Genomic DNA, 21,243 nt, shown 5'->3' with positions numbered 1-21,243 from the left:
ATTTCTGGGAATAATATGCATGGTTCAGATTTCTCCAGCATCTCATTCACGAGCTTCACTTTGTACTTGGAGAAAGAGGATCATTATTTTCAGAAGTGAGGATTGATAAAACCAAATTGACTTTGTTTGATATGGCCAAAAAAACATTATACTGCTTTTGGGAAAGTAAGCCTGGATGTTTTAATGGTAAAATATGTTGTAGTCTTACTGGTTTCCCAGACCTAGGCTGATTGTTCCTGGCATTGAATTCCTACCAACACTTAATATGAATTCCTTAATATCGTGGCTGTTTAAAAGCACTTATATTTATGTTCCCCTTGCTCGTATGTGATAAAATTGATAATTGGTTTGTTATATTTCATTTACAGCCTACTGAAGACCCATTCGGTGAGACTCCCATCAAGGTAAAAATAACCAACCACTGCAGGATTGTTCTTTCACCGCCAACTTTCAACCCAATGCAGTGGCCCAAAGTTCTGAAACCTTCCAACCAGCCCCACCAGAGATTCAACTAATCCCGTATAGCTGCTCGCGGAGGTTTTGGTGCTCCAAGTTGACCACCCTGAGAACAATTTCCTTGCACGATCCGCCTCTGGTGCACCAGTAACCTCACAGACTGGTTGTAATGCTTCAAGTGGATCAGCCCCGGAGAAAAGCAATAATGCGATGGAGAATTATTACCACCAGACAGGACCTACAGCACCAGCAGCTTCACAGGCAGACACTCTTTCCGTTCCAGTAGGACTACCTGCGAAACCTCAACAGAAGGACAACAAATGTGATACTAAAACAATAGTTCGGGATGATAGATTTAGCCGAGGGCTTGATAATTTGGACATATCTGGACCTGTAAGTGCTTCAACTGCATCATTTGGTTTGTGATCGAGAAAACAAGATTTGAAAAACCAAGCACACAAACTGAAAGTCTGGGCTATCACTGGCTTCTTTTTTTTTCTTTGTTTCATTCCCTTTTACAGATGTTTTAATTACTTCTGGATTATATCTGGAAATAGGTTTACTTTGTTCTTTTCAATTTTTTAGTTGTGTGCTTATTTGTTTGTGCCCTGCAGCTAAAACCAATCCTCTGGCGGATATTGGAGTTAATTTATGTCCATCATAGGGAGAAGAGAGAGAAAGCTGTCCACACAAACGGCTGTAACGTCTATAATTCCTTTGTAAAAGCTATGGGATCTTGTTCTGGAATGGGATGTGCAGGTGCAAGCTCAAGCTCTCTCTCCTTCTATCGTCGTCTTTATCGAACCACAAGAATAAAATCACTTATTACCCCAACCAACAAAACCCCACTATTTTTGTATGATATTGTGCTGAAAGAACTATAAACAATGTAATTTGCTACGACTGTCAAGAGGCCGACACAGACTACGGAACCCAAGATTTTCCTTTTCTTCAAAAATTTTAGTTTAAAGTTTTGTAGGGATTTACCCTTGATTAGAGGGAGCCCTTCCAGAAATTCTCGACGGCCCAAGGGCCGAGAAGGGGGTTTGGAAATAGTTTTCAACCAGCAATTGACGCGCCTCGGTTATTACCTCATTAGCTGCGTCATTGCCCCAAGCGCAAAGATAAGTTTTGAAGTCATCCATCAACTGCATTTTATAATACCTTCATTCACATCCCTAAATCAGAGTTGCACATTGTGGGTCTAATAATTGTCACTTTTACACTTTCGGTTCTAATGGTCGTGTAGTATTATGTTTGGAATGCTACAAACTAGGTTTTTAGATGGTCTCTGATCCCCAAATTGTGTTTGTATCGAAGTATTTATGATGTGGAAGAACATACTGCTTTAGTTAAGAGTTTCTTTTAGTTTTGGGAACAAACAGAATCTTAAGGCACATATTGTTCCCGACAAGTTTGTGTCATGTGTTGAAAATGTGGGTTGTCCTTGACCTGTACAAGGATTCAATTTTAATTTGGTTCTTCGAAACATGGGCAAAGATGCAAATAGTTCATGGTGTAGCTCGAAAAATACCCTTTTAACTAGAAACAAATGGTTTATGAGGACGTTTGAATTTTAAATCAGTGATTTACTTAAACTGTATGAATTTCAGTGACTGAATTTGTGGGGAAGGTTTTTCAATAGATTCCCAGCTGAAAATGAGTTTGTTCAAAGTATACAAGTTACAGTTGACTTGACTGGAAATTGCAGAGATGGAGGAGGTAATAGTATTAGAGTTGGAGGTGATCTAGAGTAGCATACATATTTTCACCATAAAATGTATAAATCCCAAACCTAAAGCACAAGGAAAAAGAACTCTAAGCACAACATTTAGATAAAAATATACCATCTATTACAGACACATGAACCATTCCATAAGCATTTTAAGAAAAAACTTGTGTAATTGGTTGAACGAGCAGTAAATATTAGAACTACTGGTAACAGATTTAATCACTACATAATCTTGTAATCCAGTTACCATCTAAAAATGGGGTTGGGTTTAAGAGGCTAGCATTACTAATAAGATTAACAAATGGTTTTTCATTCAACATATAGAAGTAGCACTGATCTGAATACCTTAGATACGTCCATTGTACAAAATAACGACTCCTTTCCAATTTGGACAAACAGTACTAGCTAGTATCCTTCATCAGTTGCAAGTTGAACACAATACGAGCATCTGTTGTTGCTTCCTTCCGGTTGCAATGCTGCTTGCGGCAGGTGTTTCTGCAGGTTGTTCTATGTTTTTTCCTGAACTAGCAGAAGTTTGGGGGCAAGTTAGCCAAGTCATGAAACTAAAAAGACACAGTTAACTGGCAAATTAGCCAAGTCTTGCAAACTATTGGTTTTAAAAAAAGGAGAAACCCTCCAAAAAGAGGCGCATGCCGCTTATAAAGCTGGCGAAGTTACCTTTCTGTAATTCTTCACTTGAGCCGAAATTTAAAGTAGTCTAGGTTTATTTTAGTCAATCTGTTTCCAAGGAGTATGGAAAGGACAGGTTACCTTCCTCATATTGTTAGAAGGATCCATTCTACACACTTCAATCACAAGGATTACGCCCAACACCTCAAGCATATGAAAGCTGGTGAGCTTTCTGTCAATGATTATGAGCTTTTGAGTAGAATGATTATGCAGTATCAAGATAATGCTTGGAAAAAATAATCTTATCTTCAGGGTGATGAATAGATTAAGAAAGTATCCTGACTCAATTCCGTAGCCAAAAAGCAAAATTTAGCTGAAATGTTTGTTATCACACTGAATAAGCTCATTTCAAGCATTACTGTATCTCTCGCGGACGTTAATTATTTTGTATGTTTGATTTGTATTTGTAATGTATCATTTTTAGACTTGTGATTTGTATTTAAAGCACATAGCAGTTGTTAGTCTTCTGGCTAATTTCCCCTCGGTGCCGTGTCTCTAGCAATGTAACCTTAACCTTGAACTACAAACTACAATTGATTTGTTAATTTAATGGAATGAGTTTAGTAGACTCAAGTTTTTCCACCCTCAAATTGTAGCTGGTGATGTAATATGCACCTTGGTCCTAGTGATGGTGTAGCATTGAAATCTTTCTGTTATGCTGGAACCCAAAAGAAAGAGACTGAATAATCTGAAGCGGTTAAGCTGTAGATCCGATATGTTGGGGATGTAGCTCAGATGGTAGAGCACTCGCTTAGCATGCGAAAGGTATGGGGATCGATGCCCCACTTCTCCATCCTTTTTTATTCATTTTTTGTTACTAGTCTTGAAAACATTTTAGCAGAGCCGTTCTTGAATTTTCTTTTGCCCCGAAGCAAAAAAAAATGATTATCCCGCCCCCCCCGAAAAAAAAATAAAAAATTCACACAACAGTAATAATAAAAGATAATTATATAATTATGTTGATATCTAAACATAAATCTTACAAAGTCCGTCGAATATTTTCACCCTTCGCGTATTCTTAGACGCAAACTCTCTAATGATAGATTTATAGTCTATTTTTCCAGATATGGCTATTTCAATAGCTATCATAGCCAAACAATTCAATCTTTCTTGCAACGTTGAGGACCGAAGATAAGATTTGATTAATTATATACATAATTAGATCAAAACATCTTCTAACTAAAATATAAACCCTAACTTTCTCTATTTATATGTGTTTTAGAATTAGAAATTTTTTCTCTATTTATATGTGTTTTAGAATTAGAAAAAGGAAAAATGAAATCATATTATTGAGATCATATGATTCTCAATCAATGACTTAAGACACATAGAATACAAGGGGACAGAGATTCACCTTTCTCCTTTCGTTTTAGGCTCTAAAAGAAAAGAAGGCTATTATTGGGATGTCACATTCCATTAGAGGGGCTTCACCTAATAGGACAAAAAAGGGTCACCCAGAAATAATATCAAAAACCCTGTATCTCAAATAATTTTGTAATGACCGAACAACCCTTTAGTTAATTTTAATTTAATTAATTTCTATGGTTGGAATCAATGTAGTAAAATCAATTTCTAAGGTTGGAATCAATCCAAACCTGGACGTAAAATCAATTTCTACAGTTGGAATTAAAAGGAACCTGGACGTAAAACTACATGCAAATAAAATTCTACGGTTTAATCCAAACCTGGGCGTAAAATCAATTTCTACGGTTGGAATCAATCCAAACCTGGACGTAAAACCAATTTCTACGGTTAGAATCAATCCAAACCTGGACGTAAAATCAATTTCTATGGTTGGAATTAAAAGGAACCTGGACGTAAAACTACATGCAAATAAAATTCTACGGTTTAATCCAAACCTGGGCGTAAAATCAATTTCTACGATTGGAATCAATCCAAACCTGGACGTAAACTAATTTCTACAGTTGGAATAGATCCAAACATGGACGTAAATTCAATTTCTACGGTTGGAATTAAAAGGAAGCTGGACGTAAAACTACATGCAAATAAAATTCTACGGTTGGAATTAATCCAAACCTGGCCGTGATTTCTTCATAAACTAAAATCTAGAAAAGAAGCACCGAACCTAGACGTAACACTAGCAGAAACGTTACTGAAATCCTAATTTTACTTCAATTTCATTCAATCTAACCTATTTTAAACACAAAAAAGAATAAACAAAGATGTGTTTGTTCGATTATTACCTTACATACACCATGGGTTTGTTCGATGATATGAATTCAAATGGATTTATCGTTGAAGAGGATGAAGAGAAAAATGAAATGAAGAAGAAGAGCAATTGAGATGTGAAGAATGAAGAATAGAAATTAGGTTTTGTTTATGTTTGTAAGTTTTAATTTTAGTTTAAGGGTAGTTTGGACAGTTTCTATTGAATCAAAAATACCCCATGACCAAATTTTTGGTCATTAAATATCCAAGTGAAGCCCCTCTATTGAATGGTGACGCCCCAATAATAGTCTTCAAAGAAAAAACAAAAGTGAAAAAGAGTTCTCTGTGAAAACTGGAAAAAAATTGAGGACATTAACGAATATTCATCATTAAGTCCATATTTAAGTTAATTGAAACATCTGCCCCAAACATTTATGTAGTTTCTTAAATAAGTACCTAAGTATACTATATTTTTGATGAATACCCCTAATATCAAACAAGGCTTTTGCTGCCCCCTAGGCCTTGCTGCCCCAAAGTGGGCCTTTCCCTGATTCCCCTTCAGGGCCGGCCCTGATTTTAGGTACCTTAATGTAAATAATAACAATGGTCCTATAATTAGTCTTAAGTTACAGGTTAACAAGTAAATCTTTGATGTACTAGTAAATCTTTTGAGTTTCAAAATTAGAGCCATCAAAATTTTCAGTACCAGCAATACCATTGAATTTGGTAAACTTATGGGATTGAAGTTTTAATCCCATGGCTTGCTGCAAGAAAACAACCAGCAGAAAAAAAAAAAAGAAAGAATTCATCATGAACCAAACAATTGAACAAATCTTCTTACCAGCACCACAAAATAGCCAAAAAAAAATAAAAATAAAAAATGGTTGTTCTCGGCTCACCAGGCTGAGTTGGAACTGGGGCACATCGGCTCGTAATCCTTCCACTGTCAAGAGCGGGAGGTGTTCGTTGATCTGTGAAACCAGCTGTGAAACCAGCCTGACGCAGTGCCCTCCGCTATAGTGATCACACAGCCCAAGCCTTCGCCCGGACAATGCAACCAACTCCCAACTTGGAACGGGCGAGTCAACATAGCGTGCACACCAGCACCTACCAGGTGAAACCCGACCAGTGTTCAATCACCTTGATGTCCCCACTTGGGTTACAAGCTCGCGCGACCGAGCTCGACGTTCATTTCTCCAATCTTGAGATCTAAATACCAAGTATAGTTTCTAGTTTTAAGCGACGTGGGACTAAAATCCTTTTCCTTGGCACGTGTTTTTGGCAGATCTCTAGAAGGCCTCACCAAAACACAATATTTAAAGAGAAAGAAAATGATTACATGACCCTCAGCTGTTGCCTTACTTATAATCATCCAAAACGATCTTCTCTGAATCCTTTGTATCCTTGGTTTTGGATTGACGGAGTGAACACCTGGAACTCACCGGAGATGGCATCAATCCAAACATGGACGTAAAGTCAATTTATACGGTTGGAATTAAAAGGTATCTGGACGTAAAACTACATGCAAATAAAATTGTACGGTTGGAATTAATTCAAACCTGGCCGTGATTTCTTCATAAACTAAAATTACGTCTAGAAAAGAAGCACCGAACCTAGACGTAGCACTAGCAGAAACGTTATTGAAATCCTAATTTTACTTCAATTTCATTCAATCAAACCTATTTTAAGCACAAAAAAGAGTAAACAAAGATGTGTTTGTTCGATTATTACCTTACATACACCATGGGTTTGTTCGATGATATGAATTCAAATGGATTTATCGTTGAAGAGGATGAAGAGAAAAATGAAAAGAAGAAGAAGAGCAATTGAAATGTGAAGAATGAAGAATAGAAATTAGGTTTTGTTTATGTTTTTAAGTTTTAATTTTAGTTTGGACAGTTTCTATTGAATCAAAAATACCCCATAACCAAATTTTTGGTCATTAAATACCCAAGTGAAGCCCCTCTATTGGATGGTGACGCCCCAATAATAGCCTTCAAAGAAAAAGCAAAAGTGAAAAAGAGTTCTCTGTGAAAAACTGGAAAAAATTTGAGGACATTAACGAATATTCATCATTAAGTCCATATTTAAGTTAATTGAAACATCTGCCCCAAACATTTATGTAGTTTCTTAAATAAGTCCCTAAGTATACTATATTTTTTGATGGATACCACTAATATCAAACAAGGCTTTTGCTGCCCCTAGGCCTTGCTGCCCCAAAGTGGGCCTTTCCCTGATTCCCCTTCAGGGCCGACCCTGATTTTAGGTACCTTGATGTAAATAATAACAATGGTCCTATATTAGTCTTAAGTTACAGGTCAACAAGTAAATCCTTGTTGTACAAGAAAATCTTTGAGTTTCAAAATTAGAGCCATCAAAATTTCCAGTACCAGCAATACCATTGAATTTGGTAAACTCATGGGATTGAAGTTTTAATCCCATGGCTTGCTGCAAGAAAACAGCCAGTAGAAAAAATAAAAATCAAAGAAATCATCACTTACCAAAATTGAACAAATCTTCTTACCAGCACCACAAAATAGCCAAAAGAAAAATAAAAAAGTGGTTGTTCAACTGACTCGGCTCACCAGGCTGAGTTGGAACTGGGGCACATCGGCTCGTAATCCTTCCTGTCAAGAGCGGGAGGTGTTCGTTGCTCTGTGAAACCAGCCTGACGCAGGTCAACAAGTAATCCTTGTTGTACAAGAAAATCTTTGAGTTTCAAAATTAGAGCCATCAAAATTTCCAGTACCAGCATACCATTGAATTTGGTAAACTCATGGGATTGAAGTTTTAATCCCATGGCTTGCTGCAAGAAAACAACCAGTAGAAAAAATAAAATCAAAGAAATCATCACTAACCAAACAATTGAACAAATCTTCTTACCAGCACCACAAAATAGCCAAAAGAAAAATAAAAAATGGTTGTTCAACTGACTCGGCTCACCAGGCTGAGTTGGAACTGGGGCACATCGGCTCGTAATCCTTCCACTGTCAAGAGCGAGAGGTTTTCGTTGCTCTGTGAAACCAGCCTGACGCGTGCCCTCCGCTATAGTGATAGCACAGCCCAAGCCTTCGCCCGGACAATGCAACCAACTCCCAACTTGGAATGGGCGAGTCAACATAGCGTGCACACCAGCACCTACCAGGTGAAACCCGACCAGTGTTCAACCACCTTGAAGTCCCCACTTGGGTTACAAGCTCGCGCGACCGAGCTCGACGTTCATTTCTCCAATCTTGAGATCTAAATACCAAGTATAGTTTCTAGTTTTAAGCGACGTGGGACTAAAATCCTTTTCCTTGGCACGTGCTTTTGACAGATCTTTAGAAGGCCTCACCAAAACAAAATATTGAAAGAGAAAGAAAAGGGTCACATGACCCTCAGCTGCTGCCTTACTCATAATCATCCAAAACGATCTTCTCTGAATCCCTTGTATCCTTAGTTTTGGTTGGAACTCACCGGAGATGGCATAGTATGGAGTACAAAAACCACCAAAGAATCGCCAACAGAACGATCGGCTGAAGACTCACTCCACTGATTTCTGTGAGATACAAAACTTATGCCTAAGAGATTAATTAAGAGAATGTATAACACCTAAACACAGAGTTTGTAATAGCTTCTAGGGTTTAGAAACCTTAAACCAAACAGAGTTTTCTTGACACACGATTCACGGTACTTCCATATACATATATATATATAAGAGCTTACCTCGCAAGACCCAACGTAAAATTAGCCTACGCCGAGGTGGTAGGAACTCACCGTGTATAGCGGCTTTCATGGAGTTGGTAGATTGGTATGGTTACAGCAACTATTACAAGGTCGTGGCACCTGAGAGGGATGACACCTTATTTAGTGTACGTGACACGTTTCCGGAATAGTTGCCATGTGTATAACATATATAATTCACGGCGCTACAGGAAAACATAAGGTTTTTTTAGTCTAAAACAAGATCAAGTCAGACAACACAACCAAGCGGAATAGCAACAAAGGTCCATCGCTTCCAGACCTGTCCTGAGCTGTTGATGTTACATGTTGGGGATGTAGCTCAGATGGTAGTATGGGATCGATGCCCCACTTCTCCATCATTTTTGTTTCTTTTTTTCAAGATTCTAGAAAAAATGGTGTTATCAAGGAAAACTACGGCATTACTCCCGTGAAGTATATAGTCGCAATGACGTTGAGTAAGTTTGAATGAGGGTTAATTTGAATGAATATCCTTTGTAAGGTTTGTAGATAGAAGTAAGTTCTGTGAGCAACAGCAAGTGATTCAAGAGCATCTAAGCATTTGAGAAAAGGGCGACGCGTGAGAACCCCAGCAGCAAGCTGCTGTGATGGGAACCCTCCCTGAAAAAAAATTAATTAATATCGTGTGAGCCAACGACTCACATATCAGACATTAAACTGATAAGAACAGATACTACACTTGATCTTAGCCAAATGGCCGAGAAGGTATGCTTATTCTCAGCTTAGGCTCCTGCTTTTATCCTGTCTTGTTTCCATTCCTCTGCTCGGACTAGTCTATGGGGACTAGTTTGCTGCCGCTAGGTGCCGATGTTGGTTTCATTGGAACATGCTAAATAAGAGTTGGCAACGAATACTGTGTGCACAAAGCTTGAGACAGCTTCTGTGTAGGAAGCTCATAAACTTGAGACAGCTTGAGTAGTCAATACAGTTTCGGCTTCCTTACTTTGCTCATTGACAAAAACTAATACAGGTACTGCTACATTTTTGATTTGTTTTCCTTTACAGTAATTCTTAAAAATTTAGCATTCACTGAGGGTAACCGTCCCAAATTTGAATGGTTTTTCATGACATTTTGAATGGGTTTAGATGTAATGGTTCTCATGAATAAGCTTTGATAAAACTTTGGATGTATTTGAACTTAACGATGTAAAATACAACAATCTGTTACGGAACTGCAACTATTTGAACAAAAATACCCCAATGAAGAAATTGATTTGGGTGTCTCATTTGTTACCGTTAATTGGTATTGTGTTTGTGTGAAATCGAAGAAAATAGCAGTTAAATATCTCAATAAACAAATAAGAAAGAGTAGTGCTACTCATGAACTTTAGCAAACAGTTTCAGAAAGTATTGAATTTGTGGTGTTTCTTTTAAGTTTAGCTGAGTACTCTGCTTCATAATCAATTTTGGTTATTGTTAGATGTCTCATTAGGTACATTAATTACCTGAATGGGGTGTTCTTATGGAAACTACTACTTGACATTTGGTTTTCTGTGCTGCAAAATGTTTCTTAATTTCTTAAACTTACTATAAGGTCACCACAGTAAGAGAATTTGTCTGAAAAAGAAACAAGAGAAAATGTTAAACCAACCATTGTGTACATGGGTATTTTATGTTTGAAGAAATGTTAATTGAAATATTAATTGGAATGGAATGGCAAGCGCACGCGGCTGCATCTAGCCTAGTTGTGATATAAGTATTTTTATTTGTTAACTTTTTTTCCAATGAATGAAATTTTGGTTCTTCTTCTGTCATCAGTAGAAAGGTAGATAGAGACAGAAGGGAGGAGCTTAAAGATATCTTTGGTGGTGGTGGGGATCTCTATTGATGAGTATACCATTCATTTTCTAATCCTCGTAGTTTGTTTTTGAGTAGTTTGGGGTTTTCTAAAAATTGGGTCTCATTGAATCTTCTGTCTTTGAAAATACTGCCCATCATTGGAATTATACACACTTCCTCCATATCTTTCAGTTGATGAATGAGATATATCAACAAGATCTTGTTGTCGATTTTTAAAAGTTGTAATTGAAACAATTTGTCACCAGGGTGAATGCAGTTTTAGGTAGCTGACTTTCATCATGTACTAGTTGAGTGTGAGTTGCTTGAGTGATTTTGTGTACCTTGTTAGTCGCACTTAACTGTTTGCCTTTGCCAATGTTAATTGCTTGCTTGTCTTTGACAATGATACATCCATTGTCAAAGCCTTAGTCACAGCTGGAGTTGTGTTTCTCTATTCTCTCATTTTGGATCTAGTTTTTGCAGAAGTTGTATGAGCCGTTTCTCTTTTATTTCTAATTCGCAGGCGAGAGATGGAAGAACAAGGATCCCATCTTACTTAATTAGTAGTGAATAAACCAATGCAGAACTATTCAACTTAATAATCAAGCTTAATTCGTGTGCATTTGATTCTGCTCTATGATCATTGTTATTTCCTTGGAGCTTTTGCTTTTGATGTGTCAGCTGACTCAGCTCTACAATCCAACTGTAGATTAGGCCAAACTCTGGAAATCTGGAAATATGTGAACTTTAGATATAAATTAAACATAAGATGCAGACTGTCGAGTGTTTGATTTGCATACAGGGGTGGAAGACGTCAAACTACTTGATTTGATTATGGTTAAGGGTTTGATATGGGCAACAGCTGCAGACTTGGCAAGGAATAGAGGACGAGTCCTTTCCATATAATGGGAAGGGAGATAAAATTTAGTTTCAAGTTTTGTAGGGCTTTACCCTTGATTAGAGGGAGCCCTTCCAGAAATTCTCAACGGCCCTAGGAGACCTAAGACAGAAGAGGGGGTTTGGAAATAGTTTTCAACCAGCAATTGACGCGCCTCAGTTATTACCTCATTAGCTGCATCATTGCCCCAAGCGCAAAGATGAGTTTTGAGGAATGCATCAACTGCATTTTATAGCTTCATTTTCACATCTGTAACTTTGTTATCGACAATGTGGGACTAAACTATAATACTCTCACTTCCAAAGACAGCTTAGCAAGTCTTTAAGCTGTTTGAAACAATTGGTATGCCTTAATCACTTCTTCCTTTCATTTTGTTTGTTAATTTGCACCTTAATTTTACCACCCAGAAAAACAACAACCCTTTTCTTATGCCAACTTTACTTCATAAGTTACTATGATTCACTGGGTGAATTTGAAGACGATGCTGTTAATATTGAGTAGAATGATTACCCATTTATCAATACTTAGTCTTATTCTGTTTTTATGCTCATAGATCACCTTGGAAGTTGATTATTAAGGCATTGGGTATACCTGGACATGGGTCAAGGATGTTTGATAACAATGCTATGGAGAATTCGATGAAGAATCTAGAAGTTATGACTAGATATAGAGATGGGCATTCTGATTTGGTTAAAGCTGGATTGGCCATGAGTTAGGAAGTTGTGTCAGTGAATGCTGGTACTCCTTTGCCTACGAAAGCTGGTGAGTTCTGCGATATCCGTATGGTGAGTTTTGAAATATGTTTTAGTGTAATGAAGATTGATGAGGAGTGATTCTCTTTACATGGTTATCACATGTTTTGATGTTCTTTACAGGAGTGATTGATTTTGAATTATGGTTGATGAGTAGTGATTTTCTTTTCAGGGTTGTCAACAGTAGACCCAGAACTGTTGATAAAGAGAATCGTTGATGAATGGGCGCCACATTATAGGATCATGGCATATGAGGTGAGATTCTCCTGACTAAAAGGGATGGAGATACTCCTGTGGTGGAAGCTATTGCCAAAGCATTGTCTTCCTCTGAAACCAAAACCTCACAGTCCTTGGACCAGCGGATATGGTGCAACTGTTGCTCCTGTAAACCAATAACCTAGTGCTTTTGATGAATTTGACCCTCGCAGTTTCGCTCCAGGTATGAAATGCAAGTGCCTTTTGGTTAGGAATCAATTCCGATACTGGTGTTCTTAGGTTTCATGTGTATGCTTGCGGTACACATAACATGATTTTTTGTTGTTGCTTAATTTAAGCTGTGCCATCACCAGTTAAGTCGGGGTAGGTAGCTTGGGTCTATTACCACTTACCAGTGTTATGTTTGATCGAATATTTTTATTCTTGAAATTATTTATATTTGGTGGGATTTGTGACTTCCCTGAAGCTAAAGAACTCCTCTTTCTAGAGGGTGGACCTAAACCATTGTTATTTCTTCTTGTTAGCTACCGCTCCTCCCGCAAGTAATGGAGAAATGGATCTACTTGGGTCCCTCTCGGATGCTCTGGATTTCCTCAACTTCTATGAACACAACATCTGAAGCTGGAATTCCCTTTGATTCTGCTCCAGGGTCCACATTCGCAACACTATTATCAGCATCTATTGTGCTGAGCCAGGTCCAATTGATAGTTTTGAAACTTCAAATAGTGTCAACTTCTCATTTTAGTGGGGACAAATAATAAGTGAACAAGAGTCAGGGAAACATCTTAATTGTTAGGCATAAAGACATGAAATTAGAACTCCAATTTATTCCAAAGGGAGTGCCACAGGGAGCTGTTGGTGCTCTAGGTAGCCCTTCACAACCCAATATTCCTGGACACTTCCTTCTCCAGTCAGTATGGAGAGCTCCAGTTGCCTCACTCTGAAGTTTAATGCTCTAAGTGGACCACATATCCAGCCAGGTGTTTCTAGGGACAATTTCCCTGCACGATCTGGGTATGGTGCACCAGTAGCCTCACAGACTGGTTTTAAACCTCCAAGTAGATCATCCCCCCGCAAAACAATAATGTGGCGGGGAATTATCACCAGCAGACGGGATCTACAGCACCAGCAACTTCACAGGTCACTCTTTCCATTCCAGCAGGACTACCTGCCAAACCTCAACAGAAGGACAACAAATTTGGGCAGTTTTGGCTGATACACTTAGCCGAGGGCTTGTAAATTTGAACTTTTCTCTGGATGTAAGTGCTTCAACTGCATCGTTTGGTTTGATTTGAAAAACCAAGGACACAAACTGAAAGTCTGAGCTGTCACTGGCTTCTTCGCTTTTCTTTGTTCCATTCCCTCTTACAAATGTTTCAATTACTTCAGGATGATATCTGGAAATAGGTTTACTTTGTTTTTTTCATTTTTTGGGTTCTGTGCTTATTTGTTTGTGCCCTGCAGCTAAAACCAATCCTCTGGCGGATATCGGAGTTGAAATCTATCAATCACAGGGAGGAGAGAGACAAAGTTGTTCCACATACGGCTGTAATTAACGTGTACAATCAACATGGGTAAAGCTATGGGATCTTGCTCTGGAATGGGTCTTGCAGGTGCAAGTGCCTTGCTGCTCCTCCTAACCCCGACCGCAGGTATTGGTATGGGTATGGGTGGTGAGGGAGGAATACAAGGCTTGAGTATGAGAGGTTATGGTGGCATGAACAACAGTTATGCAGATGGGCATGATTAATACGGTGGTTATAGATGAGCTTCAATAGTGTATATAGTACAGGTACGCGATTATGTTTATTGCCTTCAGGGGGGACAGAAGCCGGTGCTAGTAGCAGCAGGTTACAACTACTATATATACACACACACAATATGTTCAAATTTACATATTAAAAGTGAATATTCAAATTTTCAGTGATTGATCACTTGTATTGGTTTTGTCAGAAGATTACTGATTGTACCCTGTATCTCCAAATCATGCTCATAGCTTTTGGTTTTCTTCCTCCCCCTTTTTTGAGTTTCATAGTTTAAACTGTCTCTGTGTATCTTCTTTTGTATGGGAAATCAAATAATTATGCTTTTAAATATCTCATGGAGTTTTTTTCACATTTGTTGGTGTTCTTTTATGAGATCATTCCATTTTGGCTACTTCTTTTGGCATGTTTTACTGATCAATTTGCTGAAGCTGGTTTTGACAAGGTACAATAAATGGGTACCATTGGTCTGAATAAAATTGGATTTACTTTTGTTCAAACTTAAGTCTTTATTTTTCGGTAAACTTGGTCTTTATGTTAATTCCAAATTTACAGAATGGAGAAGATGTGCTTATGAGTTGTGAATTTTGGTATCAGAAGAGTGGTGAGGATGTCTTTATGAGTTGCAGAGTGTTCTTGTGCTGCTAAGTACTTGGCAAAATTAAGAGTCTGGTGGATATTTCTTATCAAGCTGGGAATTGCAGCTAATTCACTAAACCTCGGCTCCTTGCTCGGAAGCAGATTTTGGGCTTCTTGCTTACTTAACGGACAAAAGATTGAATTTAGTACTTGGTAGGGGTGCGCCAGGCCATTGCAGCAGTGCAACACAAGGGCGACGCGTGAGAACCCCAGCAGCAAGCTGCTGTGATGGGAACTCCCCCGTGAAAAAAATTAATTTAATATCGTGTGAGCCGATGGCTCACATATCAGATATTAAACTGATAAGAACAGATACTACACTTGATCTTAGCCAAAAGGCCGAGAAAGGTATACTTCTTCACAGCTTAGGCTCCTGCTTTTATACTGTCTTGTTTCCATACCTGTGCTGTGGACCAGTCCATGCGGGACTAAAACTTAAGTTCACTGCCTTGGCTGAGTTGAGTTTTCTAGGGACATATTTGAACGGAAATAAGTTTATGGGATGAGTTAAGTTTATACAGAAGAAGAAGAAGAAGAATTGGCTTCATACCATAAGTGATGACATTCGCTAAGTGCCGATGTTTGAGTATTGAATTGGCTTGATGGTAGGATCAACCACTTTTCTATTGACTTCTTAGTTCAGTTAGTTTTGAAGTTTGTTGTCAAAATTGAGTATGTAACGCTGATGCTTTAGCTAAGTTGCTTGTGTCAACGTTAGTAGTCATTACTGGCTAGATCTCATTTCTGATTACTGCGCTCACTTCCTTGTGTGTCTTCCCATGTCTACACCACTGGCATTGTTTCACATTTCCGCTTTCTTCAGTTTGTTTAGATTTGGGCATATATACACTTTATAAAAACAACAATAAATCATTAATGGATTTAACTGAGACCCAAACTCTAGCTACTTAATAAACATTCAGACAGTCCTCAAAATGTGACGGACACATGTGAACGAGTTTATCTAAAATGTATCTCGACTACTCAAGCTTCTCAAGTTTTATGAGCTTACTACTGCACAGAAGTTCAAACCTGGCTTCTTCCTTTGAGTTTAAGGGTCATGTTCAACAGAAAACAAGTTGGAGACGCGCCAAAGCCAATTTATTAACGACAATTCATCCATAGTAAACAGTACCACATCCTTACAAGAACAAGCAAATTTATATATATTTCTTGATTATTTTTTTTTTTGATCGTGAAAGAAAGATTGTATTAGAGAAATAAGAATTTGAGTACACCAAGACCTGAAACGCAAATTACAGAGATGCAACTTTCAATAGAAAGAGCAAGGCCTGAGGGGCTAAGAATTTCTTTACAAACTGTAAGAAAACTAAAGCCCATTAAAAGCCTAGGAGACACAACCTCAACCAAGCTTGGAAGCCCAAGACAACGTAAACAACATTAACCAACAACCCGTTACAACGTGTTTGAGATACCCGATTACCCGGTGGAATTTTCCCGTTCACTGTAGAAAACCCAGAATAAATGAAAACCCTAAGTAACAGCATTGCTACCAAAAACCGCCGCCGACCGCCATATGGATCATCACTACCATCACGAATTAAATCATTGCAAATCTACACCCAGATTATCAACAGAAAACTGGCACCATTGCTAATTAATAACTGAGATGGGGAGCCTTTTCATCATCAAAAATCAACACACTTATCGATTAAGGAGAGAAAATGAGAGATGGCTGTAAGGGATGGGTGCAGGGATGGGATGTGGTGTATAAGGAAGTGTTTTGGTGGTGATTTAATTTCGATTGAGATCTGGTGGCTGCAATTATAATTTTGATTTGTGAAAATTAACACACGATTCAGTTGATGGGTGAATGAGATGTATGAGTTCTTCAAACTAAGATGAGGTGAGATATGGGAGAAAAGAAAATAGGATATCATCTTCAAATCAGGAAGTTGAAGATAAATGAGGGAAGAGAGGGATTCGAGCCATGGCTGAGAGATGGGAAAAAAGAAAAGGGGATATCATCTTCAAATCAGGAAATTGAAGATAAATATGGGAAGACAGAGATTCAAGCCATGGCTGAGATGCAGGAAACATAAATAGAAACTAAAATTAAGGACGGAGAACAACAGAACGATGAAATCCTTGCTCGGATCTAGTCTTTTGACTAGATCCGAGCAAGAAAGAGGCGGCTGAATGTAAAAGCTAGGGTTAGGAGAGAGGATAGAGAGAGGTAGAGAGGATAGAGAGAGGTCGTTCATAAAAGTATTTCCTCTTTCATCTTTCTCCCTCTCCCACCGAAACAAGCATCCACCATTTACCTATTACTTGATACACGATCAAAAAAAAATACATATTTCTTGATTAACTGCTATTACTCTCAAAAAAAAAAAGAAGAGAATGAAAAGTAACATAAAGTATATCACTAAAGTTACAGCACCTAACTAGAAATATTTCGTTGAATTCCCATTTTCTCGTCTTTCCCTGATTCTCTCATTCTCGACAACCACATCTGCAGCGAAAACCTCATCATTTGAAGACGAAAAAGTTAACAATCATATGATGATTATGAGTCCAGTGAAATGCAGGCTCTACTACACCGTAAGTATATTACACTTACAGTGAGGCTTTTAACCGTATGGCTCGTAATGTACAATCCATGGGTACCAATTCCAGATAAAAGGAGAGCCTGAGTTGTAGAACTCTAAAGAATAGACTCTTTCTGCAAGTAGACACTGGACACTTGATTGAACCAAGGGACAACTACAGGGTGCTAAGTACAACTTCTTTCTCAGTACACAATATGGATAAGGAAATGTTTTTGCTGGTTGGGGAAAGCAAGGGATCTTTTTCTTGTGGTTGGTTGGTGGAGAGAATAGAAAACTCAGCCAACTATCTTTGGAATACTTATACCAAACTATCTTTTCAGATAGTAGAAGTAGTGAAATCCAAACTGTGTTTGTATTTTGATGTATTTTTCTATACAATATCATGCTGAAGAACGCACTGCTTTAGTTAAGAGTTTATTTTAGTGTTGGGAACAAACAGAATCTTAAGGCTTACCCCTAGTTTCCTCTTTCTCACCAAGTTTGCCATAATCAGTACGAGTTTGTGTCAACACTTTAGCTGATTCTATTGTCATGTATTGAAAATGTGGATGGTCCTTAACCTGTAAAAGGACTTTAATTTGTTTCTTCGGAACATCCGTAAATAGTTGATCACAATTAGTTCATGATGAAGTTAGAAAAATGACCATTTTATGCATATTACTTGCTCATGGTTGGATTTACTAGAAACTGAGTGGTTTATGAGGAAGTTGGAATTTGATATGGTGATTCACTTAACTCAATTAATTTCAGTGTTTGAATTTCTGAGCAAGGTTTTTCAATAGAATCTCATATGAAACTGAGTTAGTTCCAAGTATACATACTTCGTGTAAGTTGCCACTGGCGTTGTCGGGGTATAGTCTTAGTTTCTGTATATGCTGCCTGAAACTTTTTTGGCTGTCAAGTGTTTGCTGTTTCTGCAGGTGGTTCTATATTTTTGCCTGTTTAGGTGCGAAGGAACCATACAATATGTTGGCTGCCTGAAACTAGCATTAGTTAGCCAAGTCCTGAAGACTAAAACGTGCAGAGGAACCATACGCACACAGTGCTGCCTGAACTGGGTAGTTAGCCAAGTCCTGGACTTAAAATTTTGGTTTTAAATATTGTTGGGTTCCTCCTTCGAAAAGAGAAACCCTTCAAAAATAGGCGTATGCCGCTTACAATGCGGTCAGTCTAGTCAATTTGCAGGAAGGAAATAAGACTAGTGTGTCAACTGATCAATTAAGCATGTGAGGTTCAAATTTTGCTTCTTACCTTTGATGGATATTGTTGTTTTTTGTGTGTGTGCCTGCATTGTCTGTGGCGACAGCATTCTATTTCACTTTCCTTTGGTTCTGACATTGATCAGGAGCTTCATACAAACTAATATACTTTATTTTATTTATTACAGGTTTCCCAAAGCTCACTAACGAATAATTATGCAGGAAATTAAACTCACGGTCACCGATAGTTGAATGGAAATAGCCATTTCAGTTAGTGGTCCTTATCCATTATAGTGGGTGTCGTAATCCACCAGTTCTTCCAGTCTCATATTTAAGTCGAGAAAATGGCCTGAAATTGGCCGGGAAATGACCGTAAACAGAGGAGACTCTGCAGGATTATCTTTCCAGTGAGTCGACTCAGTGATTAAGACTAGTCAACCGAGTCAGAACAGGTAACTCTGTAGCTGACTCTCCTAATTGACCGTTAGTCAACGTTATATATAACCGTTGACTGTTAATTGACTCATGTAGCCAAAGGATGTTCAGGTGACCAGTAGAGCATATTTCGGACAGTTCCCAGTTGGTGGCACCAGTTTTCCGGAGACCAGTTTGTAGAAATTGACGTTTAGTCCCATTTTTGTTAGGCCTTAGACTCTTTAGTCCTGTCCTTCAAAGTCTAGTACCAGAAGATCCTAATTCACCAAATTTAAAACGGGTCACTCCTTTTTTATGATTCAATCCAAATCAATATTTTCCACAACCGAAAATACCCATAACTCATATTTCTTCTTCGTAATTCACTTTCTGTTTTTTCATTTTCCATCAACTCTCCCACGAAGAAAAAATCCTAATCATAATCTCTTCCAAATAAAATTTCAAACTCCAAACACAGATCTTGGAATCAAACAAATAATTGATTGGACTTGATTCGACTTGATTCGTTATCATCGATACGACGATACTTTTCTTTTTCAAGATACTCAATCTAGGGGAAAACTTGATGAGATTCAATTTCAACATTGAAGAGTTCATCGTTGAAAGCGATTGGAAAGATAAGTGTAACCTATTCTTATCATTTAGTTTCATCTCAACTATTAATTTATGAATCGATTTCAGCATTTTATGTACGATTTCGAAAACCTAAATATTTAGGTTTTATTTTTTTTTCCTTGCTTAATTTGAAGATATTTGTGTTTCATTGATATCATGTACTTTGAGTAATTGTTTGGTTCTTTTGATGTTGGGAAATTTCGGATGTAGATTTGAATGAAATGTTGTTTCTTTGTGTTTGATTGATTTTATGAGCTTGGGGTAAGAGGTTTATTTTTCATTTTGCCTTTGAAAATACTGAAATCTGGTGGAAATTCTGGAACAAAATTTGACAGAATGGAGTGGTACTTGTGATTCATGCAGCTTGGATAAATGTGGATTTTTTTGTTAAATTGGAAATTTTGGGTTTACAAAACGAGTCAAGAGGTTTTATTAATAGTTTCAATTGCTTCAGATAGAGCATCCACTATAGTTTGTATTTTAAACGAGATAGGTTCCCTTGAGCTGCCAAGAATATCCATGCATTATTTCTCATTATTAGGCCAAATGCAGCAAGATCACTTTTTTATTTATAAAATATGTCTTGATTACTTTATATGCCAATTAGTGGAGGCTTAATTCACTTTGCATCAGTCATGAACATCGGGAATTCTACGTGTGTGATTATTAATTAATGCACGAGTATAAGGGTTCAATTATCTTGATAGGTTTTTGCCTGTAGCATGAGACCGGTTTATGTTTGTTTATAATTAATTCCCTTGTGATTGTGGCATTAACGAACATTGAATTAATGAAAAAAATTGTAGGTCTTTCATGTCAGTCCTCCATGTCTTTTTAGTTGTTCCATGATGAATTGTACGAAGCCTTTGTGAGAGTCCAGATTGATTTGTGCTATTTTTTCAGCGTGTTTAGTGTATTACGAGCGTAAGACTATTCTATATCAATGTCCTTGGTTTTTTAGAACGAGCGGTTTCTGGATGTATGTACTTTTGTTACCTGATTGGAGAAACGATGCTAATACTCTTGTCACTTGTCAGATGAATTTACAAGTGTTTGCCTAGCTACCTGTTTATGACTAGGTTAATACATCAAATGTTCTTTTTCCCCTTAACATCTTTGAGTTTCCATCTTTTGTTTTTGAACACTTGTCATTTCAAATACTTGTTTTACTAGTTTGTGCACATTTTTCTTTTATATGAGTTATTAATCTGTACATATTTAGAGAGACTTATCAAATGAGACTTATCAAATGTTAGAGAAACCACCACTCTGAGTTCTTATCTCAATATACACATACTTTGAATTATCAATGTGTACATATTTGTATACATGTTGATTATTTAGGTGTACATAGTTTTACACGTGTTATTCATTTTGAAGTCTAAGAAATTAGGGGAAGCACTAATGTGTACGTTATATTATTTAGGTGTACATTTGTCCACGTGTTGATATTTTAGGTGTATATAGTTGTATTTGTAATACAAACCAAATATTAGGGAAAGCACTAATATGTATAATAGTTGAATATTTTTGTAGGTGTGTACATAGTTGTACACCATTGTGATATCTCAATAATACATGCATGT

The 21,243-nt window shown here is 37.6% G+C and overlaps 1 protein-coding gene, 1 long non-coding RNA gene, 3 other non-coding genes and 1 pseudogene across 5 annotated transcripts; 2 read left to right on the top strand and 4 right to left on the bottom strand.

Moving 5' to 3' along the window:
• Positions 1 to 465: 465 nt before the first annotated feature.
• On the top strand, positions 466 to 1,367 carry LOC113327915. The gene is made up of 2 exons (XM_026575032.1): positions 466 to 849; positions 1,071 to 1,367. Exons 1-2 carry the CDS (start codon positions 667 to 669, stop codon positions 1,338 to 1,340), a joined length of 453 nt encoding a protein of 150 aa, XP_026430817.1. The 5' UTR covers positions 466 to 666; the 3' UTR covers positions 1,341 to 1,367.
• A 68-nt stretch (positions 1,368 to 1,435) lies between these two features.
• LOC113341086 lies at positions 1,436 to 1,582 on the bottom strand (annotated as a pseudogene).
• A 7,728-nt stretch (positions 1,583 to 9,310) lies between these two features.
• On the bottom strand, positions 9,311 to 9,497 carry LOC113341012. Its single transcript, XR_003355717.1, has one exon. It is a non-coding gene; the product is annotated as a U2 spliceosomal RNA (small nuclear RNA).
• Positions 9,498 to 11,510: 2,013 nt separating this feature from the next.
• Positions 11,511 to 11,666, bottom strand: LOC113341091. Its single transcript, XR_003355776.1, has one exon. It is a non-coding gene; the product is annotated as a U4 spliceosomal RNA (small nuclear RNA).
• A 54-nt stretch (positions 11,667 to 11,720) lies between these two features.
• Positions 11,721 to 13,460, top strand: LOC113327909. Its single transcript, XR_003349252.1, has 4 exons — positions 11,721 to 11,807; positions 12,019 to 12,227; positions 12,390 to 12,656; positions 12,958 to 13,460. It is a non-coding gene; the product is annotated as an uncharacterized LOC113327909 (long non-coding RNA).
• A 1,529-nt stretch (positions 13,461 to 14,989) lies between these two features.
• On the bottom strand, positions 14,990 to 15,187 carry LOC113345346. The gene has a single exon (XR_003358088.1). It is a non-coding gene; the product is annotated as a U2 spliceosomal RNA (small nuclear RNA).
• Positions 15,188 to 21,243: the final 6,056 nt, after the last annotated feature.

Source organism: Papaver somniferum, chromosome 1 (genome assembly GCF_003573695.1).
Source record: "Papaver somniferum cultivar HN1 chromosome 1, ASM357369v1, whole genome shotgun sequence".
NCBI classification, from domain to species: domain Eukaryota; kingdom Viridiplantae; phylum Streptophyta; class Magnoliopsida; order Ranunculales; family Papaveraceae; genus Papaver; species Papaver somniferum.
Note: the sequence above shows the minus strand (reverse complement) of the source record. Positions and strands in the feature narration are given on the sequence as shown.

Excerpts from the sequence above, each read along its gene's own strand:
- LOC113327915 (XM_026575032.1), top strand. The coding sequence starts at position 667 with ATGGAGAATTATTACCACCAGACAGGACCTACAGCACCAGCAGCTTCA. Across the intron at positions 850-1,070 it reads ATTTGGACATATCTGGACCT|CTAAAACCAATCCTCTGGCG; the intron begins GTAAGTGCTTCA and ends TGTGCCCTGCAG.